This window comes from Acanthochromis polyacanthus, chromosome 1, assembly GCF_021347895.1.
Source record: "Acanthochromis polyacanthus isolate Apoly-LR-REF ecotype Palm Island chromosome 1, KAUST_Apoly_ChrSc, whole genome shotgun sequence".
Lineage (NCBI taxonomy): Eukaryota > Metazoa > Chordata > Actinopteri > Pomacentridae > Acanthochromis > Acanthochromis polyacanthus.
Window position 1 is genome coordinate 54,909,412 of NC_067113.1, and position 16,647 is coordinate 54,926,058.

General features: G+C 39.5%; 1 protein-coding gene, 1 long non-coding RNA gene and 12 other non-coding genes across 17 annotated transcripts; 1 reads left to right on the forward strand and 13 right to left on the reverse strand.

The window, feature by feature from the left end:
* Positions 1-2,482: 2,482 nt before the first annotated feature.
* Positions 2,483-16,597, reverse strand: ttll1 (tubulin tyrosine ligase-like family, member 1). Its single transcript, XM_051951420.1, has 10 exons — positions 16,111-16,597; positions 15,848-15,971; positions 14,768-14,976; positions 14,448-14,628; positions 14,050-14,187; positions 13,704-13,812; positions 13,087-13,230; positions 9,043-9,129; positions 7,892-8,055; positions 2,483-4,616 (listed from the first exon to the last, which is right to left on the reverse strand). The coding sequence occupies exons 2-10, from the start codon at positions 15,958-15,960 to the stop codon at positions 4,487-4,489; spliced, it is 1,275 nt and encodes a 424-aa protein (XP_051807380.1). The 5' UTR covers positions 15,961-15,971; positions 16,111-16,597; the 3' UTR covers positions 2,483-4,486.
* Positions 4,759-4,846, forward strand: trnay-gua (transfer RNA tyrosine (anticodon GUA)). Its single transcript is given in 2 exon segments — positions 4,759-4,795; positions 4,811-4,846. It is a non-coding gene; the product is annotated as a tRNA-Tyr (tRNA).
* trnay-gua (transfer RNA tyrosine (anticodon GUA)) lies at positions 5,238-5,324 on the reverse strand. Its single transcript is given in 2 exon segments — positions 5,238-5,273; positions 5,288-5,324. It is a non-coding gene; the product is annotated as a tRNA-Tyr (tRNA).
* On the reverse strand, positions 6,045-6,131 carry trnay-gua (transfer RNA tyrosine (anticodon GUA)). The gene is given in 2 exon segments: positions 6,045-6,080; positions 6,095-6,131. It is a non-coding gene; the product is annotated as a tRNA-Tyr (tRNA).
* Positions 6,590-6,676, reverse strand: trnay-gua (transfer RNA tyrosine (anticodon GUA)). The gene is given in 2 exon segments: positions 6,590-6,625; positions 6,640-6,676. It is a non-coding gene; the product is annotated as a tRNA-Tyr (tRNA).
* Positions 7,264-7,351, reverse strand: trnay-gua (transfer RNA tyrosine (anticodon GUA)). The gene is given in 2 exon segments: positions 7,264-7,299; positions 7,315-7,351. It is a non-coding gene; the product is annotated as a tRNA-Tyr (tRNA).
* Positions 9,138-13,080, reverse strand: LOC127534957 (uncharacterized). Of its 4 annotated transcripts, XR_007943598.1 has the most exons (4): positions 12,661-13,080; positions 11,798-12,332; positions 11,098-11,471; positions 9,138-10,771 (listed from the first exon to the last, which is right to left on the reverse strand). It is a non-coding gene; the product is annotated as an uncharacterized LOC127534957 (long non-coding RNA). The 4 variants fall into 4 exon arrangements; XR_007943596.1 differs by having other exon boundaries at positions 10,704-11,471; XR_007943599.1 differs by having other exon boundaries at positions 10,704-11,426; positions 11,753-12,332.
* Positions 10,345-10,431, reverse strand: trnay-gua (transfer RNA tyrosine (anticodon GUA)). The gene is given in 2 exon segments: positions 10,345-10,380; positions 10,395-10,431. It is a non-coding gene; the product is annotated as a tRNA-Tyr (tRNA).
* trnay-gua (transfer RNA tyrosine (anticodon GUA)) lies at positions 10,996-11,083 on the reverse strand. The gene is given in 2 exon segments: positions 10,996-11,031; positions 11,047-11,083. It is a non-coding gene; the product is annotated as a tRNA-Tyr (tRNA).
* Positions 11,325-11,412, reverse strand: trnay-gua (transfer RNA tyrosine (anticodon GUA)). The gene is given in 2 exon segments: positions 11,325-11,360; positions 11,376-11,412. It is a non-coding gene; the product is annotated as a tRNA-Tyr (tRNA).
* trnay-gua (transfer RNA tyrosine (anticodon GUA)) lies at positions 11,651-11,738 on the reverse strand. The gene is given in 2 exon segments: positions 11,651-11,686; positions 11,702-11,738. It is a non-coding gene; the product is annotated as a tRNA-Tyr (tRNA).
* trnay-gua (transfer RNA tyrosine (anticodon GUA)) lies at positions 11,979-12,066 on the reverse strand. Its single transcript is given in 2 exon segments — positions 11,979-12,014; positions 12,030-12,066. It is a non-coding gene; the product is annotated as a tRNA-Tyr (tRNA).
* trnay-gua (transfer RNA tyrosine (anticodon GUA)) lies at positions 12,305-12,392 on the reverse strand. Its single transcript is given in 2 exon segments — positions 12,305-12,340; positions 12,356-12,392. It is a non-coding gene; the product is annotated as a tRNA-Tyr (tRNA).
* trnay-gua (transfer RNA tyrosine (anticodon GUA)) lies at positions 12,633-12,720 on the reverse strand. The gene is given in 2 exon segments: positions 12,633-12,668; positions 12,684-12,720. It is a non-coding gene; the product is annotated as a tRNA-Tyr (tRNA).
* Positions 16,598-16,647: the final 50 nt, after the last annotated feature.

Below are 16,647 nucleotides of genomic sequence, written 5' to 3' on the forward strand. Positions count from 1 at the left end.
AAGACATTTCTTTTTGTAAAGCAAAGTGTCAACTATGAAAGGTATGTGTGTTGTACTTAAGTAGAGTTTTGAGGTAGATTTTTAAATCAAAAATGTATTTTTTCTGCTTCTTAAATTCGGTTAAATTCAGACTTTATTAGGGAAACCGATCAAAGGGGATCACAGAGCAATAAAATAATGAAGAAAAGAAAGAAACAATAGGAAAGGAGAGTAAACATCACACGACTGTATATAACGTATTAAAACCTTGCTATACTGCCACATATCAGTGAAAAATACAGTCATTTTTGCTCAGCTAAATTTAAAGGACACAATGCAATATGATGCTTTGGTACAGATTAAACTGATCTACAGAACATGGACTAAATTAATCCTATAAATTAAAATCCAATAATTCATAATAACATAATATTGACAGCGGCAGCTCTGTAGCAAAAATTATTGTAGTTACTTTAAATATTTGAAGTGCATTTTAGTGACAATCTTCTGTATTTTTTTACTGAAGTACAACTTTAAATGCATGTTTTTTACTTATCTTGGAGTATTTCAGCATATTTATAAGTAACATTTACATAAACACAAATTCTACATTATACTCCATTATACTCCTTTTTCTGCCTTGGCAAAGTCCATGCAGAAAATAAATAATCATATATTCTGCGAAACACATATGTTTCACAATGTATCACAATTAATTATAGTATATGTATCAACTAAATATTCCTGCTTTACAGTCTACAATAAAAGCTGACACGGTGAGAAGTTAGGCTTTATTTTGAAATCTTATGATTTCGGATGTTCGGCTAGTTAAGCCTGGTTAACTTTATATAAACTAGTCAGAGGCGCGCCTTCTAACGTCACATCCCCCTCCTTTTTTTCAGTGTTGGTGCCCAGTATGAGGCCTGGGGCCCTCAAGGGGCCCCCGAGGAGTTATCAGGGGTCATTTAGCACAAGGAGGAATGCTTGAATTTAAGCATGTTCAGGGCAGGCTGATTTCTTACTAAAACTCTTGTCTTCCTCAGTTAAGACAATAATTAAAATCAAGTTCAGTTTATTTGGAAAACAGTATCAGACAATGAGGTAAAAAGAGTTATTAGTACCTTAAATAGTCTGCTCTTTTGGGTGTTTTCTGGAATCCTTTGGCCCGCTGTTCCTCATGCTTTGTGTGCTTTGTGTGCGTACCCTTCAAACATCATTGTTGTGTAGATCAAGTACTACCTGTCACATGTCTGATGCTTGCCAAACAGTATTTTTTTTCTTCTTGTCAGTGATAAGAAAAACTTTTTATCAAACTTAAACATCTTATTGATGTAATGTCATAAGGGTCCAATCGTAGTAATACACATTTCAAAGATTAAAAAAGAAACCACTTAGTACAAACCAGTCTCCAGTGACTCTGGGATTATTTAAGCCATAGTTCACATAAAGGTCAAATGAGAAAACATATCAGCCACATGGACAGCTGCAGACTCATTTGGTGCTGTGAGAATGTGAGACTTGTCTTATAAATATATAAGCAAACATATATTTGCTTATATATTTAAAAACCAGACCGGACAAATGTGTGAACCAGACAGTATAAATGATGCAAACACATGCTCAGGTGCTTTTAAAGAAACAGGAAATGAAAACCATCTCGTGTTACTTGTAGGAAACCCCCTCCACTGCAAATATAGACTCTTGATTCAAGCAGAGGTCTGTAATCTGAACTGAGATAAATTTAATGCAGTATTATGTAATAGACACGTTCATAGCTGAATTCTCACGTTGCTTTCATCACTGGATCACTTACAGTTCCAGAGGACACAAGACCTGAAAACAAATAAGAAAAAGAAACATTTCTTTGGCAACTGAAACTGTAATGCATCAGAAATGCTATAAATAAAGTCACTTTGAAAGGGCAGGTTCACCCAAATATTGAGAAAAATGAACCTTAATTATGTGAAAGCAGCACCAATATGGATGTTTTATTGGAAGGAAGAAAGAAACTGAAACAATGAATATCTCATACAGAAAGAGCCCATTACAGCACAGGGAAGCTGCTTATGTCTCGTACACAACATAAGCTGCACTCGTTATGACCACATTTAAGAAAACCAGCAGTGGGAACGCTTGCCTCAGGGTGACCCAGAATTCTGTCACCTCTCAGTGAGTTTTCGTCTTTAGCTTCAGGAGCACGGTGACGTCTTACTGCCCAACAATCACTCAGACAAGAACAGAACTTGCATGGCTTCTACACCTTGATATCAAAGATAAACCAGCTCCAGGAATAAGGTGGTGGAGGAGGAGTGAGGTGGTGTCAAGGTCGAGGAACGGTGCCATGCAGGGACCTGATCTGCTGCCGTGGCAACGGCGAGAACACAGAGGTCATTCGTCTTATGAAGGATTGACCTCCGATTAATCTAAACTCCAGACAGATTATGTTCATTAAAGCCTATAGAGACCCTCCCACAGCGAAATAACAAAAAAAAACACATTCAAATAGAATAAATTTAAATTTTATAAAGAAAGCAAATAAAGAATCCTGTTACATAATCAGTAGAATCAACAAAACATGTACCGTAAAAGCAGCATTTAATTTCACAAAATGCCAAGCTGGATCCATATGAGACAGTAGAGCTGAATGATATTGTTTCAGCAATTAGATCAAATATAATTTGGGTACAGAAATGCATCGTCTGGCCTCTTCCGCTACCATTTTTTCATCCTGCAGTAGAGGATGCCCCTGTTGTGAGAATGAATAAATGATATTATGCAGCCTTGATTTACAGGTGAGCCCACTGACTGAAATGGAAAGAAACTACAATCATCTTCAACATCGCAAATAAGTTATTTCCAAATGGCCTGACAGAAGCAGAGTTGCAATGATTAGCTCACTACTTATCAAGTCCGACTGAAAGTTAAGCTGTAATTACAGATAACTAATTCATTGCGCAAGGATATTTTTAAAGGAAAAAAGCATAAAATGTCATGACATGGTGCTTTTTTATTGACATTTCCCAGACAGAGGAGGGAGAAAGTAATAAAAAAGATTGACCGATAATGAAAAAATTATTACCCACAGCTCACAGGTGAAATTTGGAAACATTATATTGAAATCCCACAGCCTAAAAGAATTTATCAGTGCTTTTTCTAATATCATTCAGCCCCGCTCCAGTGTATTAAAAGGGTGAATGTCCGCTCATCATCAGCGTTCCCGTAGTTGGAGGAAATATATAGGAAAATAGCTAAGAAGGCATACATTCCCAACACATAATAGCGCCTTTTAAGATCTGAGATGTGCAGCAGAAGTGACATCAGGTCGAACTGAAAATGCAACATGAGAAAGATGCAGAAAGGTGACAAATTAAAGGAAAAAGCAACATGAAGTGTCATAGTAAGTGGTGTTTGGATTCCTCAGTCCTCCTTGGCATTGATTCTTCAAGTCTCTGGAACTGTGCTGGGGGGATGAAGACCACTTTCCACCCAAAAATCCCTTATTTGGTGCATTGATGATAGTAGTGGAGAGCATTGTTAAACACATTGCTTCAGTATTTTCCAGAGATGCTCAGCTGGGTTGAGATCTGCTGACTATGAAGGCCGTAGCAGATAATTACAATCATTTTCATACTCATAAACCATTCAGAGAGATACCATGGCCCATGAATGGGAATACTGTCATCCTGGAAGAAACCGCTTCCATCAGGAAAAAAATGTTTCATCGCTGGACAAAGGTGATCACTCAGAACAACTTTGTACTGATTTGCAGTAACTGTTTTCCTTTAATTTGTCGCCCATCTTTCTTCAATACCGGAGCACAAATAAAGAAATAAAGTGCAATAAAGTTCAGCACTGAATACAATCAATATTAATAACCCCCCCTCCTGCATATACATACTGATAACGAACATGTAAAAAAACATTATTAAATTCTATTTTGGGGTCTATTCACACTTAGTACTGCTAATTCTGCGTATCAACCATCATTCGCCCCTTAGTAAATTACATCTTTAACCATCTGGATTAGTTACATTTATTGTCCTTCTTAATAGCATCTTATCACTAAATTTCCATACAGCAAATCTTCTTATTAGCACCTATGTGGCAGGTCGAGTTAAAGTGTCAGTAATCATTAATCATGCATAGCATCTTCTTCTTAATTCCCCTGCTCAGAATTCATCCACTTTTTCCTTCTGTTTGAGTTCTCAGGGTAAAGAGTTTGGTATGTTTTGGGAAGTGCAGCTGTTCTTGAGACCATGGATGTGATGTTAGACCAAGTCGACTTGACCTTCAGTCCTCCCCAGTATAATTTCTTACTGAGTTCTCTCTCTTCCAGCAGTAGTGTTTTTGTTCCCAGTACCACAGTCTGTGAAATGCGGAGAGAGAGGGCGCAGTCCGAAGGGCTAAATAAAAAAAGTCTGGGTGGTCCTTTTTATTCATTCCCCGTGCTGCACAGGTGGTCCCTGTGGAAATGTGCAGGAAGTCTTTGTGAGTCAGCAGTGTCACTTCACTTCCAGGTGGCAGTGGCAGGGCGAACGCCTGCACTGCCTTTGGTGCCCTTGGACCCCAGCGACTGACCCGAGCGGCTCCGCAGGTCGCGCTCAGCGTTCTCGCTCTGCGCCTGCTCCTCGTCATACCTGAGGACACAGAACACAGAGGCATGTGGTGAGGAAACCCATGTGAGGGAATTCCTGCTGCCCCTGTTACGTCAACAAGCCCCCCTCCGTTAGCCATTCTATTGTGTTCTGGATTAGCTGTGTGAAAGGGAGCTGCAGCAGCCCTTCGATAGCTCAGTTGGTAGAGCGGAGGACTGTAGTGGGAAATACCAGACATCCTTAGGTCGCTGGTTCAAATCCGGCTCGAAGGAGTTTTTCTTTTCTCTTTTTTCCCCTCTGACAGACGGAGAACAAGTGTGCAACACTGTAACCACATGGAGTTTCACTACAGGATACAACACATAATCACAACAAAACATGACAGAAATCAAACAGCTTTAGGAAACTCTCAGAGTTAACTTCAGTCAAACCTCAAACAAGCTAAAAGTAAGGAAGTACATAGATGTTTTGTTAAGTAATATTTTATGAGAGAAGCAATTTTTAAACACTCATGTATCAAATATTTCTGTCGGTAGGATCTGTTTAATGAGTAGAGGAGTTTAGGGTGTGCAACTGCTTGTTTAGCAGATTAACTCTTTTTTATGTGGTTCATGAGCTATCTGAGTTGATATCCTGCTTCAACATAGTGATAGAAAACATCACTCCTTCGAGCCGGATTTGAACCAGCGACCTAAGGATGCCTGGAATTCCCACTACAGTCCTCCGCTCTACCAACTGAGCTATCGAAGGGAGACAAACAGCTTTCACTGACCAGCAGAGTTATATTTACTTAGGTATGTACAAGCCATTCATGACCTCATGTTGGAACTTAACAAATAATATCCACACATAAGAGAATACAAAGAGAGAGTTTTCTTAGTGCTTAACTCTCTAGGATAGGATAGGATAATGTAAGGCCGTTTAGATAAGAGTGAGAGCAGAAGTATGCGTACTTTTGGAAGAGCAGCTTGTTTCAACAGACTGTCTTCTATATAGTGAATGAGTTACAGATCTTCTGGCTCTATGCAGCTTGACAAGTAAACTTTGTGGAGTAAAACTAACTTCTTAGAAAGTGTAATTAATAAGCTACAACACAGTTTTAACACATAAATCTTTCCTTGCTCACTAGCGGTTGTTTACCAGCTGTGTTTGACTGAGTTATAGATCTCATCAAGACACTTTTTGTTTACAGTTTACAAACCCCCACGTCCCTTGGGAAAAGTTATTTCTTAACTGTTAAATTTAGCTTAAACTACAAAACTTCAATTACAAACTCAAAAGAAGACAATTTAGGTATTAATGTGTAGTAAATTAATTACAACATAGTGTAGACGTGTTTATGCTTTCACTGAACTGGAAGACAGAGTGAGCTGTTTTTTTAGATGCAATCTCCTGTGTGTAAATAAGTTACAAATTTTTTCTGCACAGTTCACACTGTTTTTCACTCCTCCAACCATTTACAAAGCTCTCTCCTTCAAGCCGGATTTGAACCAGCGACCTAAGGATGCCTGATACTTCCACTACAGTCCTCCGCTCTACCAACTGAGCTATCGAAGGACGATACAGCGTCCTTTCACACAGACAATCCGGAGCACAATAGAATGGCTTACGGGGGCTTGTTGACGTAACGTATTGAAGGGTGACGTTGTTGTCGAACACATAAAACTGTGAGGCTGTCTGGTGTCCACATGTGGAGTTGGTGGTGTTTTTTCAGTTTATAGCGTCGCAAAGCACAGCTAAATAAGAACAATGTCAGATGAAGAAGGATGTGTGTGGTTGCAGTGAGTGGAAGCACACTGAACAAATGTACAACCATGTGGATGTTTTCCTGCTAGCACATGAACTACATACTGCTACTATACTTGTCCAGAAGGTCAATTTGGAACAATGTGCAGATGGGACAATTTTTACAAGATGTACTGTATACCACACACCATCAAGTCATTGTTTTGAGCTGGATTTGAATCTGCAGGAATGACTGTGTATACTCAACACTGTCTGTTTTTAAAAGCCACTCCTTCGAGGCGGATTTGAACCAGCGACCTAAGGATGCCTGGAATTCCCACTACAGTCCTCCGCTCTACCAACTGAGCTATCGAAGGGAGGTGAGCGGGTCTCATTAACTAGCAGAGCACTGGTTTCAGCTCTCTTTTTTCCAACTGGAGTGATATGTTCAACCTAAACAATTTTAAACGACATGTAGCATATTGCTTGGTTTAGGCTGCAAAAATATATACATAGATATACATACACATATGTTCACAATTTTGGAACACTGCTGGTCCAAAATTGTGGACCAGCGCAAAAAAAAAAACTTTCTAGACTGGAGTGATATATTCATCCACGACAATTTTGTTGATAAAAACAAAGACAGAGTGCATCCAGTGTAGCTGTAGCTCATTAGATATTGTTCTAACATGATTGTAGTCAAATAAACACAGTAAATACATCTATCCATTGACTAACAGAGGGATACACATCCTGTATACAACAGGAATGATTACACAGAGTGTTTTCAGTGGAATACAGCTTCTAGTTCTTAACCCATAAGAACCCAGATGTAGCATAACCATTGTTTGAGGCTGCAAACGTTAACATATATAACCTGAATAAGCACAGCAGCTTTGTTTATTAGTTGACTAACACAGGAATAGTTACACAGAATGTTTTTTGTGGAGTAAAATGTCTCTCCTTCGAGCCGGATTTGAACCAGCGACCTAAGGATTGCTAAGTACATCCACTACAGTCCTCCGCTCTACCAACTGAGCTATCGAAGGAAGATGACAGTTCTGTGAACACATAATTTTTTGTGACTGGAGTGACGTGCTCATCCACAACAACTTTACTGATAAAAACTATGACACAGTGTATGCTGTGTAGCTGTAGCTTATCGGTTATTGCTGTAAAACAACATATCATTTGCAGTTAATACTGCAAAAATCTATATATTCATCCTGCACCCAAGTAAGCACAGTAGATACATTTATCCATAGCCAAAAAGGGACAGTAGCTATATTAATGAGCTGACTAACAGTAATACACATCATGTATACAACAGGAACAGTTATGCAGACTGTTTACATGTGGAGCATCACTTGTAGTTTTTAAAATGTCACTCCTTCAAGCCAGCAACCTAAGGATTGCTAACATCTCCACCACAGTCCTCCACTCTACCAACTGAGCTATTGAAGGGCTTGAAATCAGACACCAACACAGTCGCACAGGCAATCCCAAACTCCTTGACACCTATTTTTATCTCCTTTGTGGCTTTGCTTGCCTGTTGAGTGTGTCTGAATGTGATTTTAAATGCCACTCACAGGACTTGATAGTTGCCCAGGGCCTCTCGGGGAGGGCTGCGATTCCAGCGGCAGTCTGGGATGTCCCCGTTGGGCGTGACGATGTTGAGGGTGTCGTTGATGAGGTTGTACTTGAGGATGCGGTCGTTGGCTGTGCTGGAGGTCAGCGAGGGAGAGGCGTTGACCTGAGGATCACAAAGACAAAGAAAATGATATTAGCATTTGAGGAGGAGGAGGATTGTTCAGCATCTATACAAATGGAGATTGAGCTTGCAGTAAACAATAAAAAGGTTCACAGCAAATGCAATGAAGGATCCAAACAAGCATATTGTTTATTTTCCTGTACCTACATAGAAGCTTTAAGCGGGAAGGAAATGTAGCTGCTAATGTAACATACATTCAGGAGAACATTAGATACACCCAGGAAAACTTTTATGGACGCCCTGGGAGAGATGAAGTCTGATATCAACACACTTTCTTCCAAACATCAAGACTTACTTTAGCCCTCCTGCTATTTATATGCATTAGCTGTTGCATACCTTAGTGCCACAACACAACAGAAGAAGCAGCAGGATTAATGAACAAAAGAGATCTGAGTAGTACTGAGTAGGTTTGTGGCACACTTTCCTCCTCACTGAGGAGCGTTTATGTCCCACAACCAACTTTATGTTGCCCAAAATAGATCAGATTGGTGTCTGTGAGCAGAAATAGTTCAGACCTAGCCTGGAAACCTCGCAGCACATTGTGCAGCAGTCAAAATGAGTACGGGAAAATATGACAGTCTCATTACAAGCGGACTATCCAGAATGTTAAAACAAAGAAGCCTAAAACAATCACAACAAAACACCAATATACATGGTACATGCTCAGTTCCTACCGTATTTTTAGCAGCATTAGTCAGCAGCACTGAAAGACACACCTTCAGCACATATTTGAATACAGAGAGGCACACAACTGAGCGTACCTCGAGGGCATTTAAAGCTGCTCAACAATCAAAGGAAAGGAATGTAGAGTCACTGTGCAAGCATGCTAAGTATCCTTGGACTTGGTACAATGTGTAAGCAAGGCAAAGAAAAGCGAGTGTTCTTTAACAGCGGAAGTTAATTTTAGGCAATTTAAAGTCACTATATTTAAATTTGTACAAGTGTGATAACTCTTGATAAATGACTTACCTCAATAAGCCATGGCTTCAGCTTGTCATCAATAATGATGTCATACCCGTAACACTCAAAACAGTGTTTGTCATTGTTCATCACAGGCTGTGAGGGAAAAAAAATTAAAGAACATAGAGTGAATTAGGAAGAGGAATTGACCAGAGAGTGGAACTTTTTTAATGCAACACAGAATGATTCATCAGGGAAGGATGTTAGCAAATAATCAGAGTGAAAATAACTCTGGTCATAACTATTAGCACACAAAGTAGCCTGTGTTTGGAGGGGAAGTGAGTCAGATCACTTAGTAGAAAAGAGAAGTGTGCATTAGGTTAAGTGTACTGTTGTGCTAAAAACAAAAGAAGAAATCCAGGTGCTTTAACGGCTGTACAAGTGTCAGCCTGCGGAAATGATTGAAGGCTTTTAGTTTGATGACTACAGTTGGCACTTACTTTGTCAGACTGAAAGTTTCATTCAAAATACGCAAAAAGATCAGCATTTTAAAAAAGATGCATTGCATGGATTAAAACAGCCACAAATATATAAAATAGTGAATACTGATCATATCAAATGAAGCCGCTTTTATGTAAATACATCAGCAAGAATGCTATAAATATTAAATTTGACAGTGAAAAGGGGCGATCTTGCATTCTTTTGACATCTAATACTACATTTGTATATAATACAATCTAAATTAATGAAAATATCAATGCATAAATGTCAATGTACAAACAATGGGAGGATATAAAATGGTCACACATACTGATAAACTCACAGAGATTGATCAACTAAATCAGCTGATCACTATCTGACTATCTGACTGTAGGAGAGTCAGAGCATTTAGCAGTCAAACAGTCGGATATTTCCTAAAAACAGCGCAACAAGAGTGGAGATGGGACATGAACATGACTCCAAATGTGTGCTTCTTTGTATCTGCTACATGTGTGAGCAGGAGACAGTTTTCTTCATCATACTGAAAGGTGATTACACTCTATGTCAGTCTTAGCTTGCCCCAGGTGGCCAAAAAGTTACTGCAGAATGTTTTCAAGTGGAGAACAGCTTCTAATTCTTAAAATGTCACTCCTTTGAGCCGGATTTGAACCAGTGACTGTAAAAAACACATCATTTGCAGTTCATACTGCAAAAATCTATACATTCCCACTGTAGTCAAGAAAGCACAGTAGATACATTTATCCATAGCCAAACAGGGACAGTAGCTATATAAATGAGCTGACTTACAGGGACACAAATCATATGTACAACAGGATCAGTTACACAGACTATTGACATGTGGAGTACAGCTTCTAATTCTTAAAATGTCCCTCCTTCGAGCTAGACTTGAACCAGCGACCTAAGGATGTCTGTTACCTCCACTACAGTCCTCCGCTCTACCAACTGAGCTATCAAAGGTGGACAACAGCTACCGTAACTTGTTTTTTCTTTGTTTTTGTTTTTTTACTGGAGTGATGTGTTCAAAATAAACAATTTCAAACAACATATATCATACTGTTTATGCTGGAAAAAAGCTACATATATAACTTGTAGCTGAATAAACACAGTAGTTTTGATGATCAGTTGACTCACAAAGGAATCGACAACAAGGATGGTTATCCAGAACGTTCTCACATGGAGTACGGCTTGTAGTTTTTAAAATGTCCCTCCTTTGAACCAGCAACCTAAGGAATGCTAAGTACAACCACTACAGTCCTCCGCTCTACCAACTGAGCTATCAAAGGTACACAACAGCTACCTTAACTTGTTTTTTTGTTTTCTTAACTGGAGTGATGTGTTCAACCTAAACCATTTCAAACAACATATATCATACTGTTTATGCTGGAAAAATCTACATATATAACTTGCAGCTGAATAAACAGTAGTTTTGTTGATCAGTTGACTGATGAAACAATAGACAACAAGGATGGTTATACAAAACATTCTCACATAGAGTACGGCTTGTAGTTTTTAAAATATCCCCCCTTCGAGCCGGATTTGAACCAGCGACCTAAGGATTACTAAGTACAACCACTACAGTCCTCCGCTCTACCAACTGAGCTATCGAAGGCAGAAAACAGCTACCTTAACTTGTTTTTTCGTTTTCTTAACTGGAGTGATGTGTTCAACCAAAACCATTTCAAACAACATATATCATACTGTTTATGCTGGAAGAATCTACATATATAACTTGTTCCCTGAACAAACACAGTAGTTTTGATGATCAGTTGACTCACAAAGGAATCGACAACAAGGATGGTTATCCAGAACGTTCTCACATGGAGTACGGCTTGTAGTTTTTAAAATGTCCCTCCTTCGAGCTGGATTTGAACCAGCGACCTAAGGATTGCTAAGTACAACCACTACAGTCCTCCGCTCTACCAGCTGAGCTATCGAAGGCAGACAACAGCTACCTTAACTTGATTTTTCTTTTTCTTAACTGGAGTGATGTGTTCAACCTAAACCATTTCAAACAACATATATCATACTGTTGATGCTGGAAAAATCTACATATATAACTTGCGGCTGAATAAACAGTAGTTTTTTTGATCAGTTGACTGATGAAACAATAGACAACAAGGATGGTTATACAAAACATTCTCACATAGAGTACGGCTTGTAGTCTTTAAAATGTCCCTCCTTCGAGCCGGATTTGAACCAGGGACCTAAGGATTACTAAGTACTACCACTACAGTCCTCCGCTCTACCAGCTGAGCTATCGAAGGTAGACAACAGCCACTTTAACTTGTTTTTTCTTTTTCTTAACTACAGTGATGTGTTCAACCTAAACTATTTCAAACAACATATATCATACTGTTTATGCTGGAAAAATCTACATATATAACTTGTCGCTGAACAAACACAATAGTCTTGATGATCAGTTGACTCACAAAGGAATCGACAACAAGGATGGTTATCCAGAACGTTCTCACATGGAGTACGGCTTGTAGTTTTTAAAATGCCCCTCCTTCGAGCCGGATTTGAACCAGCGACCTAAGGATTGCTAAGTACAACCACTACAGTCCTCCGCTCTACCAGCTGAGCTATCGAAGGCAGACAACAGCCACTTTAACTTGTTTTTTCTTTTTCTTAACTACAGTGATGTGTTCAACCTAAACCATTTCAAACAACATATATCATACTGTTCATGCTGGAAAAATCTACATATATAACTTGCAGCTGAATAAACAGTAGTTTTTTTGATCAGTTGACTGATGAAACAATAGACAACAAGGATGGTTATACAAAACATTCTCACATAGAGTACGGCTTGTAGTTTTTAAAATGTCCCTCCTTCGAGCCGGATTTGAACCAGCGACCTAAGGATTGCTAAGTACTACCACTACAGTCCTCCGCTCTACCAGCTGAGCTATCGAAGGTAGACAACAGCCACTTTAACTTGTTTTTTCTTTTTCTTAACTACAGTGATGTGTTCAACCTAAACTATTTCAAACAACATATATCATACTGTTTATGCTGGAAAAATCTACATATATAACTTGTCGCTGAACAAACACAGTAGTTTTGATGATCAGTTGACTCACAAAGGAATCGACAACAAGGATGGTTATCCAGAACGTTCTCACATGGAGTACGGCTTGTAGTTTTTAAAATGTCCCTCCTTCTAGCCGGATTTGAACCAGCGACCTAAGGATTGCTAAGTACAACCACTACAGTCCTCCGCTCTACCAACTGAGATATTAAAGGACGACATTTCTAGTCAGACACATTTTATTTTTGACTAGAGTGATATGTACATCTACAACAACTTTACTGATAACAACAAAGACATAGTGTATGCTTTGCATCTGCATCTCATCAGTTATTGTTGTAACATGACTACAGCTGAATGAGCACAGTAGCTATATAAATCAGTTGACCAGCACAGGATGCACGTCCTACATACAACAGATGGTTATACAGAATGTTTTCTGGTGGCATGTATGTCTAGTGCTGTAATCTGGTCCAAACTTTGTCATTTCTGTTGTAGTCATGTCAGAATGCATAGATTAACTGTCACACATCTGTAAACATAACGTTACAGTCAAAGATTTCATCATCCCACCCACTTACAGCTACGGCCTTCAGCGACTGCACTACGATCCAGTGGATCTGGTCAAACAATCGACTGGTCACCTCCTTTCCTCTGGTGCTCTCCAGGTACAAACGCAGGTTACTGACGGTCCACTTGCCTCCGTGGACATGGTTGTAGTCATCCTGCATTAAAACACACACAGTCTAACTACAACTGGAAACTTTAGGTATCAGTTCATATCACAAAGACACACACACGTGCCCATTAAGTAAAAATATTATCATTTGAAATTCATCAGTAAGTGTCTTCAGATGTAGTCGGCAGTCAAAGTTGGAGTTTTAGCAGTTTTGGAACTGTAAAGTTTGTCAACAGAGAACTTGAAAAACATACATCCTCTGCACTGATTTTAAATGTGAGTATTGCTCAGCTTTTAACAACATCTGAATTACATCTTCTAAAGTCTGGATGTGGATTGAGACTTAAAAATTTGAACAGAAAGCCTGTGGCAAAGACATCTACCAGTTAGGGAGGGTCTGACAGCTACTGAGCTGCATGCAGAAATAGAAGTTCCAGCGTTGCTAACAACAAAGTTTATGCCATTTTCATTACAACATGAATTTTCCTGTGGAGACTTCCAGACATGACACAGACTTACCCCGTGTTTCTGGATGGCCACATTAGTGAGGTGAACAAACATGTTGTCCAGTTCACTGGTGCTGGGTGTGTACTTCACCGTGCAGAACCGACAGAAGCCCAGTTTGTACCTGAGAGTCAAACACCAGAGAGAAGGATCAACAAATACTTCTTTTACAATTAGAAACAGAAGTAATAACAGTTGTACTATAGCATTGTGGCGCATTACTATTATCAGTTAAATACCAAGGCCTTTAATGAAGGATTAACTTGTGACAAAATGATTTAATCGTTTAATTACAGACAACTTCAATAAAAACTGCCAACCTGACATCATTAACCATCATTAAACGCATCAAGCAGCTTACATATAGCATTTCAGAGGCCGATATGTGGTCACCAGAACATAGAGACGCAGGTCAAACTTCTTCCCTCCTATCAGCAGAGGGTTGTCAATGTAAAGGGAGATGACATAAGCTTCTTTACCACTAGATGCTGCTACAAACCTGAGAGCAAGAAACAACCAAGCATCAGCACCAATCTGATGTTTTGCAGAAACAATCAGAAACAAACAGATAATTTTACGGGATTTCACGTGCATTTATATTCAAAATATCTGACTCTCTCTGTATAAAGAAGATGTCACAGAGAAGTGGGATTTATTTTACAGAAAGACATGAAAGCTTGGCTACACAGTCAGTCTTAGTTCATTGTTTAATCATTACAAGCTGGCTGCGTATGGTAGGATAATGTCTTATTAACTCACGTTGAGGTGCGGCTGTCTCTCGACCACTTTTTAATCTGAGACAGTTTGTTAATGAGGAATATGCCTTTGCCCTGAGCCTTCCCACAGGGCTTCATGATCCAGGTGCTGGACGGATTCTTACGAAACTCCTCCACAAACAGATTGTAATCAGCGGGGAGCATGAATGTCACCGGGACAAAATCTGTACAGAGTGCAAACATAATCAGATTTCTCACTTAAAATAGCATGGCTCTCCACGCTGCATATGGGGGAAAGAAACAGAATGTAGTCCATGAGAGTATTTCCACACTCATCTCTCCTCTCAGTGCTACAATACATACCCAGATAAATGTATTTTCCATTCTCATCCTTCTCTGCTAGTGGACTGCCTTCCTTCTCCAGCTCCTTGCGGTAGCGTTTGATGTTCTTGATCATTAGGTCTTTTCTGGTCAGCTCGTAGTGGTTGGGGAAGTGATTAACCATCTGGTCGTCTGACAGGCGGTAACCGGTATCCACGCTGAACACATTCCTGATGGTCTGGATGCTCATCCTACATGTAGGCACAAATGAACATGCATTATGGTGATATCAAGAGTCTGAGGCTTTGAAATAAGCATGGTGATCAGAGCAATACAATAATTAATACATGAATGACATGTCCAGGCTCAGCATTTACCTGATTTGCAGTAGGGGAAGGAAACTAGTTACATGACTACTGTATGTGACTGTGGGTTTGGGGTACTTTTACTTGTGCTTGGCACCAAGTTGGAAACCTCTAAAAGCATACTGTATCCTGTATGGCTTTACTTAACAACTGTTTCCTTTGTCAGTTAATCTGTTGATTATATTCTGGATTATTATAGAACTTCTTAAGTCTGGAAAATGTCAAAAAATTGTGATAAATGTCAATCAGTGTTTTTCCAAGTCCAAATGACATCCTAAAAATGTCTTGATTTGTCTGGAAGCCAAAGATGTTCAGCTTACTGTTATAGAGAAGGGCAGAAACTAGAAAATATTCTCCTTTAAGAAGCTAGAATCAGAAAACTTTAACTTTTTATTCCTAAAAAACCTCACGCCACTAAATTATTACCACAATAGCTGGTGATTAATTTAATAATTGGCTGAGTGATTAAACAATGAATCATTGCAGCTATTAAAAGCAGTTAAAACTGGCACCTCACCTCTTAATGACTGAAAAAAGTCATGTATAATCTATAGGTCACTGGGGTTATTTTAGCTGAAGAAACTTTGCTTATTTTTTCAAGTAGGATTTTCAGTGCATGGCCTTTTCCTACAAAGAACATCTACCACCACTGCATGCCTATATATTAAACATTTATAACTTATTTATTCATGCGGAGTTTGCATAAAATACCACCCAAAGAGTAAAGGTGCAGGTGTAATATGTACAGAAAGCCTACCAGTAGAAATTCCAGTCCTCGCTCTCAGTAACTTGAATCCATTCTCTTTTCTCAAAGTTGTTGATGAGCACTGATTTCTCAATATCTGTCACCCACTTCACCTTACCGGCCATGGTGCCTCCCACTAGCACAAAACAACAGGTTAACACATATTAAAAGCACACAAACAAGCAATGCACAGACAGGTATTTTCACAAATGCATGCTGTTACTTTGCACCAGTGCCTTTAGCATTGTCTCTGCGGTTTCTATCCAGTCAGCTACCTGCAAATCAATGTCAGGAAACAGCCAGTCATCAGCAGCAGCTAGTCGGGCTGGCTCAGTTAGCAGGCTGCTGGATCCTCTCCCGACTGCTGCAGAGGTTGGGCGGACATCACCCAGTCACTGATGCAATCTCATCACACTACCGTTAGCGACTAAACTCACAAAGACACAGTTTGTCATCGTCAGCAGCGTTAGCAGCAGCTAACGGCTAACAGCTGTCTCCATGCTAGCTGTTTAATAGCTAACGAGCTATATTTACTGCTCCGGTCGTCGTGATGCTGGACAGCGAAGAAAACGCCCACCGGTGAAACTACCACTCACAGTAGAGTCTCTGTCAATAAAATATAGTCACATATACTTTCAGACATTAAAATCAATTATATTTTACAGATTTTTTTTTTTTGGGGGGGAAGTCTTTAAAAAGCTAAAAGATGTCGTTATGGGCTTGGTCCTTCCGGGAGGATAACCTAGCAACGGAGGACGCAGTGATGTCACTGCAGGGTGTCATTACCACAGTAACCAGCAGGGGCAGACCGG